This window comes from Echinococcus granulosus (assembly GCF_000524195.1).
Source record: "Echinococcus granulosus chromosome Unknown EG_S00127, whole genome shotgun sequence".
Taxonomy (NCBI): domain Eukaryota; kingdom Metazoa; phylum Platyhelminthes; class Cestoda; order Cyclophyllidea; family Taeniidae; genus Echinococcus; species Echinococcus granulosus.
The window spans coordinates 80,840-98,151 of record NW_020170507.1 but is presented as its reverse complement, the minus strand read 5'-3'; the positions used below and the strand labels follow the sequence as shown (position 1 = coordinate 98,151).

At 39.7% G+C, this 17,312-nt stretch overlaps 1 protein-coding gene across 1 annotated transcript; it reads right to left on the bottom strand. All coding sequences in view use genetic code 11, as the record gives it.

Moving 5' to 3' along the window:
- Positions 1–5,315: 5,315 nt before the first annotated feature.
- On the bottom strand, positions 5,316–16,211 carry EGR_08995 (putative glucuronosyltransferase sqv-8; the record flags this gene model as incomplete). The annotated part of the gene is made up of 5 exons (XM_024498244.1): positions 5,316–5,399; positions 5,488–5,790; positions 7,522–7,732; positions 15,395–15,616; positions 15,916–16,211. 5 exons carry the CDS (start codon positions 16,209–16,211, stop codon positions 5,316–5,318), a joined length of 1,116 nt encoding a protein of 371 aa, XP_024347341.1.
- Between the last annotated feature and the right edge of the window lie 1,101 nt (positions 16,212–17,312).

The window sequence follows — 17,312 nt, the reverse complement described above, 5'->3', positions numbered from 1 at the left end:
TTAAATTTTAATCCCCAAAACGTTGAAAATTGAGCATTATCTATTGAAAATGGATTTAGCATCCGTTCTTAAGCTAAGCCACTAAATTTAAGCTACTAACAGTGTAGCTTTGGTTTAGAACGCGAACTTTGATTTACTGGTAAATGTCTCAGTCCTATTCGAAACTCCTTTCACTTTCTGACCTGACAAAAACAGTGGAACTGTAGAACAATTACTTTCCTTATTCGCATCAACACTAAGTTTTGAACTAAATCATTTCTTATATTTACTATATCGAAGTGCTCATCTCCTCTCTTGCCACATTCGTTCGGTTCTTGAGTGACCGGGTTATCTACCCATGCTTTATGCAAAATACATGCAGTTAAAATAACAAAACTGACGTACTTATTTGCATTTTGGTGTGCCATATTCAATATACTTGTAACGACTTGGACAGAATATGGACTGTCGACATGCCGTGGGGCTTGGGGCTACCGATACAAGCCAGAGGCCAGCCCACCCGGTGAACTTACAATGGCGGAGCCCTTAAGTGGCCCCTTTACCAAAACCAAGTGTTAAACAAGCGACCAACGTAAAACATTATTTACACGTATATTTTTTCCAGAATCAGTTTCGCGGTGATAAATGCCACCAAACACTCGCATAATTTGGAATAAGACAGGTATGCCCTTAACGCATCAATCAAAGTTGTCAGTGTATTGCGCAGATGCAAAGAAATCCGAAGAATTCATGAGACTTGTTGTAGCCTCTCTGAAGACAGAAGAAATCTTAATACTTGGGCATAATATGTAAAGGAGGGCATGGGGCTATTAACATGGTGCAAAGACCAGACTACTTGACGAAAGTGTAATGGTGGCGCCCCTAGATGGCCCGCTATCAATGCCAAGAGTTAAACAAAATATGCACGTATTACACATTCAGTCGGCATATATTAATCATGAATGAAGTCGTTCTAAAATTATGCAATTAACATGAGATCAATGAAAGGGTTATTTATTGACATTCTGCTGTCTGGAATTACGCAGCTACTACAAAAGACCTGTCTGTGAAATTTCAAAGAACGAACCATCACATGTGCCCACATTAGCCAAACTAATCCGTAAATTTACCATTATGCCTAGGCTTATATGAAGACAAGTGGTGCGGAATAAGGTTTCCAGTTCTGAGAGCTAGAGGTAGGGGTGGCGAAGAAGAAAACCTTTTAGCTATGCCAAGAATGAATACCTTCAAATTATGATAGGCGGGTTGTAATTACCACTGGACGTGAAGTGACTGCGTCATTAAGGCTCGTTTGCCTACGGGAAGGAGGTAAAAACAAGTGGTGGATTATGGATGCGCTTTCTCATACGAACCACAACCGAATTAACAGTACAATTTAGATCAAACCAATTATCCGCCCCTAAAAATCATTTTACAATTAAATTTTGCAAAAAATACTTCACTTTCCAGAGATATAGCAAATTAAAATGAGAGGAACTGCCATTAATCCAGCATAGCCTAGCTGATTTTCTAGGTATGTGAGATGACTTAGGCCATTTTTTCTGAATGACCATGGACATTAAAGGGTTCCTTTAAAGTACCCTGTTTTTTGTAATACAGCTGAAGATCCCGCAGTAGATCATTGTTGAGGTGTTGAATGAAATTAGACGATGGTGTAACTAACTACTGCAGAATACAACACCGATGAGTTCAAAAGTTGACCTAGGGTTATTTTCATCCCGAAGACAAACCAATTAAAATGGGAATGGGTGAAAAATTAAAGACTGTACTGAGTGGCAGTTGATTGGTCCGGTTTACGTGTGTAAAATCAACAAAATCTAATGTGTTTCCTATCAAAATGACTTTTGCTCTTTTTCAAAAACCCAGCGAAGTAAAGTTACTGAATAGGCAGAGGTTCTGCGTAAAATAGCCAGAGTATTGAGTAACCAATCTTCTTAAATTTTATTACAATTACCTAATTCTCGGTTTTTGAGATGCTAAGGGTAATTTGAAGAGCTAGTTTACCAGTATTGTCACCTAAATGGCAATTTCATCGTAAGACTGTACCATCAACCATTGTATCGACTTGACAGCCGCAACAAATCGTCAAAATAAATGAAATGTTAGTTACGTTGTCAATGGCGCGTTACTTTGGTCTTGGAGGGAGATTTTGCATTATGAAGAAAAAGGTGCACTACGTGATGGACATCAAGCCCAAATAAATTAATCATTTAACGGATTCATCGTGAATCAGGTCATATTTTAGGCTCCTAAATGAAACCATATTTTTACCTCTCCTTAATAATTTTAACGGAGAAGAGCTTAAAAAGAGGAATGATGTCTAGCAGACCACCAATTTTATTTGGTTCGGATCTTATCTTCTTCGATGCAAGAAGAAAAATTGTTTTTTATCTAAGAATGGAAGAGAAATTTATTACAAACTTATCAGAATCGGTGTCATTACTACAAATCATAAGGTATGTGAGCTGTGATGGGCAATTTTTCCTTAGAACCCTGAAAGAGAACGCATTAACTAGGGTACTGTCAGTCAACTTAAGTTGACATAAAATTACTCCAAACATAATTGTAAATGCGTCGAGGTGGTTTTCCTCACCATCTCAAAATAGAATGCATCTTTAACCTGCCAACTGTTGTATAAATGCCACCCTGGAAATCCCGTAATTCAAGCAAATTTAAAATTAAAGTACGTTTTTGCATTGATAGCTATCAAAAGGATGCAGAGGTGGCGGCAGATAATCATGGCATTTAAGAAAGTGGACCAGCTACAACGAAATCATACTATGGAAGACCTCCGGCTCTCCACCCGTGCTGCTAGTCATTCCATAAACCCTTGTATTGCTTGTTTGCCCCATCACGTCTTCTTGAGTAGCTTAACTTTTACAACCTGATAGGAAGTGTTGAACCTCCGCATTAGAAGGTACTGCGTCTTAACATTCAATTATTCTAATTTCTTAGGACTATCCACTGAATAGCTGCCTTTACTGGTACATTAGGAAGTGATGTTGATCGTGGTCTCCTTTTTAACCAACGAACTCTACTAAACTGGAGGTAGATGTCACTAACTTAGCCTTAGTTTCTTAATTCTTAATTTTGTCAAACTTTTGGTCGTTCAAGTGAAGCCTGATAAAAATAACTTTCGGTGCTCCACAACATGTTTATACTTCCCCCTTTACCACAAAAGAAACCAAAGAGTACGCATTAATAGTGGCCAAAAATCATTGCCCACACGTCATTTTACTGAGATACCTAACGGCGTAGCCACAGAAGCCCATTAAGTGGCCATGCACGTAAAAGCCACTTCGCATCCACCCAATAAAGGGGGCAGACAATCCCGTAAATGACTCGCCACATACTTACATACAAAATTAACGCAAAAACGGACAGTCGAAGCAAACACATTGCAGCTGGTTTTTAAACCCATTTCTCACCTTTAGATAAAGCAATGGGCCTACCGCCGCGTGTGACTTAAGGATTTCGTAGAAGCGTGTATTCTCTGTGGGAATTCGGACTATTGTTTCACAAAGAGAACGATTTGTTAATTTATTTAGAATAAAGTACGATGCCCTGACGAAATCACATCATATAGTAGTATGTTAGGAAGCAATAAATTTCACTGCTTTTATACTTTCCAGAGAGGGACCTACACCTTCTCTGTGTCCTGGGAAGGCGCTCCATAGGGTAAGGAAAGCGAAAGCTACCATATGGATACTCTGTTTCTCATACTATGTGCATAGCCAAATATGGTCACATACGCGCTTATGTCATTTGTCAGATTTCTGTTCGCTCCCGCCACTGCCCCAGGTCGGTAACCGGCGGGATGACTCGAGCGTTTTCGCGGACGACGCACATTTGGGCTCTCATCACTGCCTAACCAACTTGCGTGCATCTCAACATGGGGCTGTCTGGAAATTTTGACCCCTTCAACAAGGGGATGGAGATGCACTTTCTTAGAAGTCTCTATTGTTAGTATTTAGCCTGTAATAATATGCCAACCACTTCAAAGTACATAAATGAGTGGCACCAAGTTTTTTGCGCTAAAAGTCTGTGTAGTGCGGGTACACTGAGTGTCTACAGCATAAAAGTGAATGAGTAGCTTTTGAAAACTTAAAACGGTAGCCTAATAGGAAAGTATTATTTGTGGTGTACCCATTTCGTGACTTATCAAGAAGTTCTAAGCCTACTCGGTAGTCTAGCTGTTTGTATTTATATAAAGGTGGAAATTAAATTTGATGCAAGATTTGCATAAACTGACGAAATGCTGTATAACTCATTCTCTGGAGGGTTCCTTCCCATCACGAAGTACGCACGTTTCACAACTTCGTTGTAGGCACATGGATGAATGGAGTCCCATGAACAGTATCTCGGAAGACTTCATTACTGCCTTTGGCGATCAAGTGTTGCTGACCTTCGCCGGAAATTTGTCTGGTTATCAAAAATAGGCTTTGATGGCAATCGGATTTTGAGATTTGCTTACCGCAGCCTTGCGGTTAAAAGTATCATCCGGATTCCGAGAATTTTATACTTCCTTATCTCTTGGATGTCCAACAGAAGCACATTCAGTGAATCAGTGTAATTTCCACCTGATGCTTTAAGACCAGGTCATAGGAACACTTTACTTAAGTAAACAACCCAATTCTGGGCATTTCTTACGTGGTTTATGCATCATGCGTGGTGATGCTGATGTTCTCGATCAGTCGCCATCTTTCCATATCCATCTAGATCTACACCTCAAGCTTTTTTCTTGTGCAGATGCTAATAAGTTTGGCCATGGCCCCATGAGCCAACTTCATGCATTCTTTGCCTACAACATAACCGCCTTGTTTGTTTCTACCTCCCTTTTTCAAATAAAAAATGAAATTAAATACAACCTATTTTAATCGTAGAATTTCTTCTTTTCAACAAATTGCTCAGTTTATATAAGACGTAATGTACAAAACATATCTCTTATGCAATTCAGAAATTGGGGAAGCTTCTCCCACTTGAAAATAAATGCCCATTCACGGCAGTTAACAAGAGCCTACACTATGCATACAAGCACGCAAGCAGAAAAAATTTCCATACATACATAAGAGAGCAACGAATAGAGAATGGTAGAGGGGAGACAGGTTGTAACAAAAAATGCGAGCAATACAAAAAAGTGAAGAATTCGGAATGGGCGGCATAAAGAGGTGGATGTATTGCGGCAAAATAGGGCTGGAAAATAATGAGCACTATTATCACAGTGCCTTTGCTGAAATAATCCATGTTCCTCGTTTGGAAAAATCAAAAAAAAATAAAAAAGGGTTTTCTTGCTTTGGTTTGCTTTTCTTCTCGATCTACACAAAACCCGGAGGGGGTGGTTGAAATCCAAAGTAGGGAAAGACGGTCGGTGTTCGCGTCTGCGTGTGCCACACGAATACCTACAAATGAAAGCCTCGTTTTAGATACACTTGTTAGTATACAATAGTACGTTTACTGATTAACAAAAAAGTAGCAAGACCAGCGCACTTTGGAACAACCATCAGCTTTGGGTTCAAGTTCGTAAGCACTGTGGAAGCCAAGCTGGGAAAGAATGAGTCCCTCTTGTTCCAGGGCGCGATGGTAATCAAATCGAGCCGTAGGGAAGAGAGTGAATAGGCGCGCATTCACTGCAAAGGCCGCCATGTCAAAAGGGAATTGACGCCAGGGCCGAAATACACACCAAAAGCCGATGATCTTGTTGCGATCCTTGGGGTCAGTGATGCAACCCTCCCACTTACTTCCGCCAACCAGACCCACTGGCCAAGTAGAACCCAGTTGTGTCGTGAGCATCTAAATGAAAGAAAAATCCCCAGTAAGTAGTCAGGTGAGGTGGCAATGGATTTGATAATGCTTTAATTTTTCAAATGAATGGCCCACATCGGCCGAGGAAAACATAATTGTAGTTTCTAAGTCTATAATAACACCCAGTCAAGAACCATGGGGCGGTACTAATCACTGCTTTTCCATGCCGAGTAACTACCAAAAGTATAGTTAATTCAACCAGCGCAGTATAAAAGAAGTGAATAATAAATCCTGTTTTGCAGACACAGATAGGCCTTAATATTATCGCCGTAGCTCCTCACATATTTACCAGTGCGTCGGACTAAATCGTCCAATTCGTACCCTCCAGTCTAAACTGGTAGTCATTCTACATATTCTTTTACTCCCACCCCGATCGTCAGCTCATACAGCTTCTAGGATTTATGACGTTTGAGTTACCATTAAGGGTCAAATTAAACAAAATTCCCTGTATTGTGTTAGAGATAATAAAACTTCAGCAGAACAGAGAATCTGTGGAAAGGCTGTCAGACTCTATTCTGGCTCATTTAAGAGAGTATGGCCGATAGAGGGATTAAAAGCAATGCAATTTCATTTGTTGTAGGGAGGGAAAGGGAGGGTGTAAGTTTATCTGCCTGTCGAGTCCAGGGAATATGCAAATTTGCTATCAAAAGTTTACGGAGTCGTTAAGCATTGCACACTCCACAGTAGGGAAGATGTGTGTCAAAAAGTGTTACATTTACTAAGCTTTAAGTAATGTCAGAACGCACACTCGTGTGCGCATACGAAAGAACAACTGTTTGGAAAGCGAAGGACTAGTTGTACCTCATATTTCCATCCATTTGCAATCCCGTAGCGGCGATTGGGTTTTGTACTCCCTTGGGGATTGAGTAAATTTATTTATTTATTTAAAGAATGGATAAGCGCACTTGCACACACACGCTTGATACCTGAGCACTTGTTCATGTGTGTAGGTAAAAACAGAAAAGTTGATGAACCACCAACAAGGTGGACCCTGACAATTTAATACTAATGCCGACGCTCATTGACATTGAAACCTTAAACTCAGACCTACAGTATATGCAAAAGTTACTGCGGTTATAGATTCTTTTTGGAGCCGCAAAAACAGTAGAAGAACGTAATGAAAATACTTCCTCATTTCGGTTTCACAGACAACTCGTATGCCCTAGGACTAGTACAATAATCTCTTTATTTTCCGTATTAAGCACTATTGCTCATTGGCTAGCCTTTTTCCCATTGGCTCACAGCATTCATGAGTGGAAGGAGACAGAAAAAATTGAACTACCTTTGGGGCTCCAAAAATTTACTGAAATTTGCTTGAACTTCACCTGTCGACAAATGTCTACATGAAAAGCATTTGCCAGAAGGAGAGCACTAGCTGCATGGGATATAGGTCAGGGTTTAGCACTACCACCCAAGTGAACTCCCTTTCTTAACACATTTTTACTAACCGATAATGCGACATTTGAGAATCGCATCACTGTTACCATTTGAATAAGGAATGGTTGTAGATCCACCAAAATAAAAAAGGGAACCTATGTTAAATGGACACTTGTTTTTGATTATACATTTGAAAATGTTAGCTTTTTCAAGCACCTACACTTTGGCTGCCACATTGGTAAGATGTTTATCCCCAAGCCTTTCTGTAAATCTGTGTTTGAGCCTTTTTCAAACTCATGTGACATGCAAATTAAGAAATAATACAAATGCTACAAAACTCACCTCTTTGAATATCCGTGGGTCGTAGGTATTGTCATCGTCAGCAAAGAAGACAATGCCTTTTTCGGTATTTGGAAGAGGATGATTGCGAATCCACTCGATGCCTTTGTTGCGCTGTGCTGAACCGCGCACTCGTTTCCGCCTTCGAAAGGGCGACATCGCATTGAGGTGTGTGTAGGGAACACCACATTCTGAGAGTACTTCAGTTACCAATCTGTAGTGGATAAGTGAGGCTAGTAAACCTAATAATTAATTTTCAAATTCAGGCACTATCAGCTACCAGGCTTTTTTTAGAGGGAAGGCGTGAGCACGTGAGCTCAGTGACCTCACTAAAATGGCATATTAACAGGGTGTGAGTGAGAATGTACAAAAGTTTGTGCTGTGTTTGTTTTCCAGGAAAGACTAAAGTGATTAGGCGCTTTTGCAGCTGGAGTCATTGGTTCGCACTTTGGCAATTATGTGGGTTAGTGGCGGCGTGTAGGCCAAAGATGGAGGTAGGACTGGTGCAGGTTACAATTGTGACCTGAACTAATTTCCTCGGCTAGGTAGCCGTAGCTTTTTGAAGACATGATAGAGACGAAACAGGTGTTACTGTCTCGTATGAGTGGTCGAATTGGTCTTACATGAAAACAATCATAGGCATCATACTATTACTAGGTGGTTAATAATGCACGGACTACACGGCCGTTCATGGTCCATATTTGACGTCCGCACTGAAAATTACGTGGTTCTATGTAAACATTTAATGCACCTCCACCTGATCACTTGAGCCACGTTATCACACCAAATTCCCTAAGGGCTCAATACCACTACTTTACGTCGAGAGTCCAGTCTATGCGTTATTTTAAAATATGGTTCGCAGTACCGTTGTAAAATCAACGACAAGGTGTAATCAACTAGAAATATTGACAACCTATATGGTCGATGACCGTATGGCTAATGGATGCATAGAAGATTAAAGAGACCCACTGTATGGATTTTAATCTTGTGACTAAGGTGAATACCAAGAGAGGAGCTTTAGCCTAAACAAAAATACCTTATTAATTGCTCTAGATCTTAGGAATAATGGTGCGATAATGTAACTTTTTAAATTTTTAGTCGGGACAAGGCATGACCTTGACCACAAAACAGGGGACGGAGGAAGTCATAAGAAAAAAGTTTCTGAAGATAACGAGGACAAAGTTGTCACAAATTTGTCGCTAAGGTCACAAAATAAATTTACATTAAGGTGAGTGAAGAGGTCAAAATGAGGATGCAGCCAAATTAGCGAATCATCAAAAACCCGACTTCTACAGGGACTTGCTGTCCAATCATTAGCCTCTTTAATCATCATCAGTGAGTAAACATGCAAGGCACCGATGAACGTGAAGAATAAACTCAGCCCTTTTGAGAGGAATTGGGTAATTGTACATGCATTTGAGGCACAAGAGATAGGTCTGCTGATAAAGGCGGTCATAAATAACTCATTCATACGTGCCATCGAACATACCTACTATTTATGAGTCCTTGAACAAAGGCGGCAAATACCAAAAATACTGTGGTCAAGTGTTAGAAGAGCGTTTGGCTTGAATAATACAATGCGGCAGTAGATGGTACAAACGCTATCTATGCCTTTTAACAGGCTATATTTTTAGCAGTTTGACGTGTAAACACTTTCTATTCAGCCTATTTTCCAAAAACTGTTTACTATGACTAAAAGAAAAATGTCGACTGGCATGTTTCCGCAGAAAAGGCAGTTTCAATATCTACTTCGTGAGATTTAAGTATCTGTTTACCCCGACTTATGAGTAACACATCAATTAAGCAGATTTGATTACCAGTGACTACGAGTCGCATTTGACGACTTAGCCAAGTCTAGTTCAACCATAATCGGGCTGTTTAAGACGACCCTTTGTTTGATTCAAAACGATCCTACAAGTCTTGAAATTAGTGTTTGGAAAGTAAAGCCAGACCAAAACTCAAACAAAGAGAGATTTTGTAAAATCTGACCTACTTTAGTGGCGTTCAGATCTTCAAATTTCCTCACAATAACTGGACTGTCAAATGATTTCAAAAGTCATGCAATTTTGGATCATTTCAGGTAAGTCCTACCATAGCCGGATTTATAAATTACCCTTCGCCAAATCGCCCATAATGATAAAATATATTCATTTCAGTATATCACAGTAGTAATTGCAACGATTTTCCCTTCAAATAACACTTTAAGGAGCCAAAACAAAGTACGCCTACGGTTGGGCCAAATCAGTTCAAATACCATGTCTGAGTTAAGCCAGTCCTGGCACACACCTCCCTGGGGGCACAATCAAAGCGCGCTGTCGGCACAACTGCGGAGCCAGGAGAGTACACGTACGCGATTGAGAGAATACCTAGGATGCCAATTCGTTTGCCACAGAGGGGATGCGGTTGAGTTACACACATATCTACGCACCCAGATGGACAGTCGGTGCTTTCAGTCACACATGTGTAACGGCAGTGACAGTCGCATTGGGTGTAATTAATTCAAACAAATCCACATGCACAAGGAGACTGGTTCGACGCCTCAAGAACACAAAATTCTACTCCGAAAAGCTTTGGCTACGTCTGCCTATTAAAAGAGCCAGATTTTGTAACCCGTTGTCATTGACACACGCCTCCAAATAACAGGTTGACGATTGCACTCGAGAGAAATGGCAAACGCTAGTAAGTAGCAAACTCCTCCCATGGTTGCAGTAGTGGAGAGTAGAAGGAGATTTGATGCTTGAAACACATGCATACAATCAAGGTGAATCCGCACATGAACAAATTTCCCACACAATTCAACAGTCTGCCTTTTTTCTGAAAAATAAGTGAATTTACTTAAAATTTGGTGGCTAATCTCGTCCATTCCACTTAATGATCTAATCAATCTACCTAGCTGGATAATTTAAAAAAAACCTAACAGGCGTCATGCACAATTCGCATTTGGATAGTGCTTTAGTGGAGCGAGACATGAAACAGACATACTGAGAATTGCTAGACAGTAACAGCCACTTTTTGTACCTAGAATGAATTGAGTTAGTATGAATACCGAGCCAATTAAGAGACACTTTTCGACCTTTTAAACCACATTTATGCGTAGTGCCTAAGATTGCAACCATTAAGATTATTGGATGGATACGGAGCACACAAAGAATTTTTTTCATACATTTCGTCAACAAGCCGATTGTCAGGATTCTTGGAGCGGTTTTGCGTGTAAGGGTAAAATATCAAACTTAATTATCTCTCGCCAGTAAGAGATACGGGTCTATTGTTTAAACATGGTCCTGCTCTTGAACCTAACTAGTACCATTAGAAACAGTGTTTGCCGTAAATGGGAGTGTTTTTACTACGTAAAAGCCAGTATATTTTGCAAAGCAGCCTAGCCGGTGGTGGTTCTGCCATGTCGACACAAATACTTCATGACACGGACGCAGAAAACTCGACAAAGGGGGAATGGAATTGAAGCGTTTCTTCTCTAGGTGCTAGAGGAAATGGTACATACAGGATTACAGGTATCAGGAGATTTCTATTAAAAAGGAGTTCAACACCCAGCCTACGGCTGTTAAAAATGGGGCTAAAAGAAATTACTTAGCACCCCTTGTTAGTATAGTCGATTTTAAAATCGCCTTCTACTTCCCCCCAAAAGAGGAGACGTTTAAAAACTATTTTTGAAAGGACACTGATAGATCTTGATAATCCATCAGAGTGAAAAATCAGTTTCAAAATGGTCTTTACGATCAGAATTAGGACCGGAAAAAGGACAATGAAAAATAGAATTAAGCACTTACAAAAACATGCCTTTAGCGACTTAAAGAACAATGAATTTTATGGTCTGTGGTCCACAAAACGGAAGCAAAAAGATACGTCGAGAGACTCGCAATCATTCATACACCCACACACAACCCCGAATGCCTGAAAACAAAATCCTACATCACGGTTATTAGTGTGTGAGGCGTCAAATAGACTTGAATTCAATCATACAAACGTATGCACGTACTTCAGTGGTAGGCAGACGTGAAACAATTGCGTCGTAAGCATCGCTTTCCTGTTAGCGACCATGACCATCAAAAGTTCCAAACAACATCATAAATACTTGAATAGTCTATTTAATCACACTGTGCGGCTTAAACACATACGTGGCATCCGCTCCCAGCCCTTTTTTAGGTTGTCGTAACAAAAAATCGCTCTCTCACTAACTAAACGACAGTATACTCTCCTTGTCTTCAAATTTAGCAGCTTTTTTCAAACAAATGCCGATACTGGATTGAAGTGGTGTGGAATGGCAGTGGCATTTTAGCACATTTACCAAATTTTCAGAAGTCAACAGTGGGCAAAAGTCAACACAAGACTCCATACTGTTGATAAGTTATAGCAAATTATAGGAGAATCACTGCAGTGCATCAAATAAAATAGAACCGAAAGTACTAATTAAACCTTGGCCTAATGTCTGACAATTTCTGTGAAATTATAGGTGTACACATATTTCGTAAAGTCGAATAGAAGTATACAATTGCCATGTCCGAAATAGCCAAATATATTACCATCATTGAGAAAGAGGCATGAGTGACCCAAATAAAAGTTAATGACCAACAATGAATGATGATACAGGGGAGAAGAATAAGTAGCTACAAGGAAATTGGTGTTGTGTTACGGACAGCAACCAACCGCACTTAATGCCACTTTGAGCCGACAATTACTCACTTTTTGGACTGGTGTGTCACAATCATAGAGGGAGGTAGACGGAGGGTGGCATAAGAATTTTCTGATGAAATTATTCGACGTCTCCTTTGGTTGACATTTGGCAGAGAGTAGGTGTGCAAAGTCCACGGATGGATAGGTCGATGGTTTCACATCAAACAACAAAAGCGAATCACTCCGACTTGCCCAGTCACATGCAAAAGTCTGTACCTTTCAAATTAATGCAGTCTATTGTAATTGCTAGTGCCGGAAAACTCCAAGTATGATTACTACAGTTGCTGCTTCTGCTTCACCCGTGTCGCGCACTACTTCCTACGCGTTCCACTTGTCAATCATTAGCTATGCAATTCCCAAGCACTGGAAGTGATTTTTTCAGGGAACTCCACATATAATCCACTGATTATACTCAAATTTGAGTTTACAGGTCCTACAAAACACTGAATCCATGGCGCAGCCGCTGCGAAGCAGTTTCGCACAAGGAAATAGTAGAAATAGTGATCTGTGCAGAGAGCGGTGAAAGACGACCCTTTTTTCAATGTGTGTCGCCTGACTGTGAATGAATACTAAAACTCCCAGCTCTAAATAACATATATATATATATATATACACACATTAACCGACTGATGCATGGAGCCTGTTCCACTCATGCCTGGGAGAAAAAATTCACTTAGCTATGCAACGACTTAGCCTTAAATTGTGAAAGGAAGACTTATGGAAGTCTGATAACAAGAAAGCAATTTTAGGTGCTAGAAAGAGAGATTGTTACATCATGAATGTGCGTAAAGCTGTCGCAGTTGCCAAAAGACAATAGACTACACGTAATAGGTAACATCAAAGACGAAGCTGGTGAATGTAATGTAAACGTACGCATGGTGAAAAAGGGAAAATCATGCTATGGAGCAAAATTGGAAATAGCAGCGGGTGATGACTTTCAAAGAGCATTATTTTTAATGCTAGACACAAAGTACCTGGTCTCGTTATCTCACTCTAAAATTTCTGGACAAGTGGTGCGACTGAAATATGATTGCCACAGGCTTTAGGGTCTCTATTTCCACAAAAAATGGTAATATACCTGGCGTTGGAATGAGAAGGTAAATTAGGAGCAGTAGGTTTTATAGTGCTATTCCACATTAATTTTGAGGGCAGCAATAAAAATTTACACAAACCTGTGCCTCCTGTTTGACGTCAGTTAAAGTTTTGCACTGCACGACAGAACAAACGTATTTATCCAAAAAAGGAATACAATGAAGCCTACTGATTAGCTTAGATTTGCTTATTACGCGTAAGTACGTAAAGGAAAATTGGATTCTTGAAATTTGGGCATAATTTTGCTACCATGATACCTGAAGAAATGCAGATGCACTAGATGGATAATGAAAAATGATCCTCACAGATACGATGAAGGCTGTAGTGGTAATATTTTGGTACAAAGAAAGGGTTCAATAGTGTTTGTTCCTGTTCTACATCCTCAGCGGACAGTATCTAAACTAAAAAATCTGTCCAAGCTCGTGAGCAGAAATTTCCCTCTTTTTAATACATAGAAACATTTAATGGATAGGCGGAGCCTCCCCATGCCCAGAGAGTTCCGTGAAGTCTGCGTTTTTTTACCACAAAAGCACTTTCTTAGACAAGTTTCGTTGCTGCCCGAAGAATACGTATGCAGGTGAGTTATGGCACACAAATTAACTTGACAGTCAGGCACAAATATACCAAAAGTTGGTAAAAAATGCTAAAAGGCAATATGTACAGGAAGGCAAAGGAAATGGGATACCACCCGAACTTTGGTGCAACGTGATATTGAATGGACTTTTCTTCACACATCAACCGATCACTTGCTCAACGGTGTATGCTCAAGCTAGGTAATTTGCCATTTAGTGCTGGATGCGGTAATAGCAACACTACTAAAAGAGAACCGAGGGTGATGTGTACAAAATTAACCACCCCAACAAATAAGGCCGAGAACGACGGAGAGTGCGATTAAAGCACACGCATACTTTTTCGGATAACTACTTTCTTCGAATCGCCCAAAATTTATTTCTAGTGAAAAGCAAAGAAGTATGCTCCTGTATCACGGTGCTCAAAGCAACGTGATAGGGATAATCAGCCATCATTGTTGTTGTAAGCCAGGAATCGGCACTAAATCAGCCTGAGTATTATCAGTATAATACGTCAACCATGGATACTCATCAATTTAAACGAGACCAGGCAAGAGGATGAGAAATAGGTTCGCCTCGAAATGGAAGAAAAAGAGGGTATAAACCACGTCTGCAAAGGGCTAGAATAAAATTTGTTAGTGTGTTAAGGTTATTTGCAATTGACTGTCAGTTGCCTGCACAAGGGTTCAGGGATGTGGGCAGTCAGATGTAATCCAACGTGGTGGAATAAGGTCGTGGTTGCTGAAATAGTTTACGCATTACTAGGAAAACTAACAATGACGAAAATAAGGAAACACGTAATGTATGGTGGAATATACGGTAGAATAGAAATTAACGATAGGAAGCATTATCGACATAAAAAGCTAATTGCTTCTTTTTAGTAGAACAGGGGGTCAATGACGATGCACACGAAAAACGACACCGCGGGAAAGCCAGAGAGTAGGAGAAAGCAGTCGTTTCCAAACCAATCACGTCTGTGATTCGAGCAAAAAACAACTTCCTAGACTAATGAAATATGTACACATCCACACACATGCTTGACGGGGATTCTATTGTAAAATGAAATTAATTTTAACGATCTACTGTCATCGAGTGATAGATGAATAAAATAAAAGAATAAGAGGGAGAGGCGGATATATCTTGGCAAGATGTGTAGTACATTTAATGTAGGAGGGAACTATAAAATTTGCAATGTCGTATAAAACGAAAAAATGCCGTATGCTTTCATGGCTTTTAGTGATTGCAAAAGAAAGCTCTCTGACAGCGGGTGAGTGTGAGTATAATGATTAGGACGCTCTTTGATTACGGTAGAATTCAGACAGCTAAGAGAGATAAGACTTAGGTCTGCGGTGTGTTGGTACGCTCCTCACAATAACTAACCTTAGTCCAGTGTAAAACTGTGCAATGGATAAAATTGTGGCAAGCACAAACGTCCAGAGTTCTGATCACTCAGGTATTACCATCTTCTCATCGTTAACAACACAAACAAATTGACACCTTTGTCATCTGTAAATTACAAAGCACACCTGCGCGATGGCAAGAAAAACCGTGAAAGGCCAGAATATCGCTTAATAGCAAGAATGCCTACTAGCGGTACACTGAGGTTACAAATTTGAACGTTAATTAATTTTTTAGCATTGAAAACAAAACAATGGAAAGCAGTCAGAAAACTGACAGTGGTGGGAGCTTGAATGCAAAAGTTGGAAAAATGGTTGAATAATGAGTGATTAAAGAAATTACGCAAAGTTCTGTGTTATCAATGCAGGATGAAAGACAGAACAGTTTGCAAAAGATACAACTAATTTAGGTCTAAAAAAGTGCAATTGCAAGATTGTGCCTAGACAGAATAAATGAGTTTAGGTAGGATAACTACTTTCATCTAATCAAAAACCAAAAACATTATTAATTTTAGAAATGTATCAACAACAAGTAACCCAAAAAGTAAAAAAAATTGTGCAGGGAAAAAGCATAAAAGATAGTGCAAAACTGAGTTTTAACAGAATATGTAAAAGCCAGAATAAGTATCATAAGATGCAAAAAGACTCACTCTGACTTCTCTGTTGCGTCCTCGACAACGATCCAATGAACAAACTTCACATTATTTAGGGTACTACAAAGTCGCACTAAATCCGCTTTCTGTGTCCATCGCTGATAGGTTGGGGTAATAACGTAGACCGTGGTTTTAAGAGGATTAACAGGGTCGTTGATAAGCCTTAAAATCATTTCTCGCGTAAAATTGTAGGAAGCGCAGTGTAAATTTGGCTTTTGAACCGTGTAGAAGCAGCGAACGATAACTAGTAGGACCGTGGTAGCGACAGCCACAAACTCTATTCGACATTTCATAGCTTCGCATGACCTTAAAAAAGCATTGATATTGGAATACTTAAACAAAAATACTAAGACCGCTAAAAAGCACAAAACTGCAAAAGAAAGAGAACTCATCAAAGTATCAGGCAAATTATTTTATTTGTCATATAAAAGCGACTTAATGTTTTCTCCAAAGTTTATATTGAAAAGGTTTCCTCAAATTGTTTTACTATATGAGGCTCCTAATTTCTCACCAATATGTTGCAAAACCACCTAATCACCGAAGAAAAACTTTGCAGCATTTAAAATCAACAGTTTTAAGTATCGGCTTTCCTGGGATTCTCACGAGAGACACCGATGGGACAGTCACAGCACCCCAAAACTCCCTGAAGACGAAAGAAGACAGAGCACTCAGGCAGAATATGCATTCAGCGCAGAGAAAGTGTCCGGCCTATTGACATGGCCCAAAAGGCCATCCCATCCAGCGAGGTACAAGGGGGCTATTTCAAAGTACAAAAGTGGCGCCTCACCAGAACCGAGGGATAAACCACTATCGTATTACACAAGTAAGTTCCTTTACAGTGTTGCTAACGCCGGCCTATCAGCACTTATTTTACTATTATGAGAATCATTACCCGTACATTTTTGAATGCACGGGCCTTCATAATGCTTAGAACTTGTAAACATGCATTGCGTTTGCATTGGATCATACCGCTGGCTGTGCCATTGATGCCTCCCTAGGTTCTAACCTTTGTTTTATATAAGCATTTGGTGTTGCTTTTCTAAACTATTCATCCAATAAATTATCAGTCTTAAGATTCAAAGAAAGGTGCTGCAGTTTCCCTTATTGTAGCTAAAATAAAATAAAATCTAATATCAAGCAGGGATTACTTTAATCAATCCCAGACTTTGGAGTTTAAGATTTATTCGTTTTTGAAGAATTTTAAAACCTTATACTTTTTGGGGGTTTTGCAAAGTTTAATTGCCATTGCCTTTTAATGACGCCAAAGACACTTTTATAATCGCATATTTTGGGGTGAAAAACTTATAAGTGAAATAAACACTAATTAAATTCATTAACTGTATGTCACGCCTTAACTGTAATTAGTTAATCTTTTTTAATCCTATTGGTTGACT